We start from the raw sequence: 1,009 nt of genomic DNA on the forward strand, positions 1-1,009 counted from the left end.
GCCTCCGGCTCCACCACTCATCGTACGAAGCACAGTAGCATGCTACTATTTCAAGCAGATCTTCTCTGAAAGTGTGGTACTTCAGGGGCAAGCTTGGCCAATTCATGTCGAATCATGCTCGACTTCCGCAATAATTATGTTTTCATCACTATATACTTTTTGGCACTATATTATGTTTTATCTACATATGTTTTTTTCACATATTTTTTTAAATTGGTGCTAAATAAAGTGTATTATTATTATATCTATTTCTCCATAATACTCGGGTACCTCCAGAAGGAAAGCACCCGGTCTTTTGGAAGGCTTACGTGGGGACACAGATCCAACACGCAGAGGCCCTTTAGAGAAATTAATGTGTTGTGGGACACCAGCCGCAGCCTGCCCATGACTGCACTATAGTCCTGGGCAGTCCGCGGCCGATGTAAGACTATTGCAAATAAAATGAAACGGAATAAAACTGGGCTATGGAAAGGGGGTGTTCGATGGATTGATAGGTTGGGTCTATGGGAAACTATGGGCGTCTGCCTTTTCAACTTCGAGAAATTTAAAAACAGTGGCAGACGGTTATTATTATCTATTCGCAGCTCCCCAACCAACCAGCCGCTGAACATGGCGTCCCTACTCATATTTTCGCGCTGCACCGAAGAGCTGGCGGGCGAGTGTTGCCGCGCGGACATCGAACCCACTTCCCCCGCGCAGCGGAGAAAGATACACTTCGTGGTCGTGCACGCGGTGCTTATGAGCGAGCCGTATTCGATATTGAAGGTCACGCATGACACTACGGCTAATGAGGTGAGTGAGTGTGGTCTGTGAGTGATTTGCGGTTGGTGAGTTGCGGTCTGTGAGTGAACAATGGTGTGTGGGTTGCAGTTTGTGAGTTGCGGTCTGTGAGTGAGTTATGCTCTGTGAGTGAGTGAATGAATGAATGAGCAGTGTTCGGGCAATAAGGCTCGTTTTAGTTTGTATCTCTCGAATGTTAAAATGAAACGTCTGTCCTCTATAGAATCTG

At 46.3% G+C, this 1,009-nt stretch overlaps 1 protein-coding gene across 1 annotated transcript in view; it reads left to right on the plus strand.

Annotated features, from left to right (window-relative positions):
- Window positions 1-1,009, plus strand: part of LOC119839021 (1-phosphatidylinositol 4,5-bisphosphate phosphodiesterase epsilon-1-like) — a 135,143-nt gene that overhangs the window by 123,036 nt on the left and 11,098 nt on the right. The window contains exon 33 of the mRNA XM_038365190.1: window positions 585-792. Coding sequence (XP_038221118.1) covers window positions 585-792 — 208 coding nt within the window. The remainder of the gene's footprint in view (window positions 1-584; window positions 793-1,009) is intronic.

This window comes from Zerene cesonia, unplaced genomic scaffold, assembly GCF_012273895.1.
Source record: "Zerene cesonia ecotype Mississippi unplaced genomic scaffold, Zerene_cesonia_1.1 Zces_u007, whole genome shotgun sequence".
NCBI lineage: Eukaryota > Metazoa > Arthropoda > Insecta > Lepidoptera > Pieridae > Zerene > Zerene cesonia.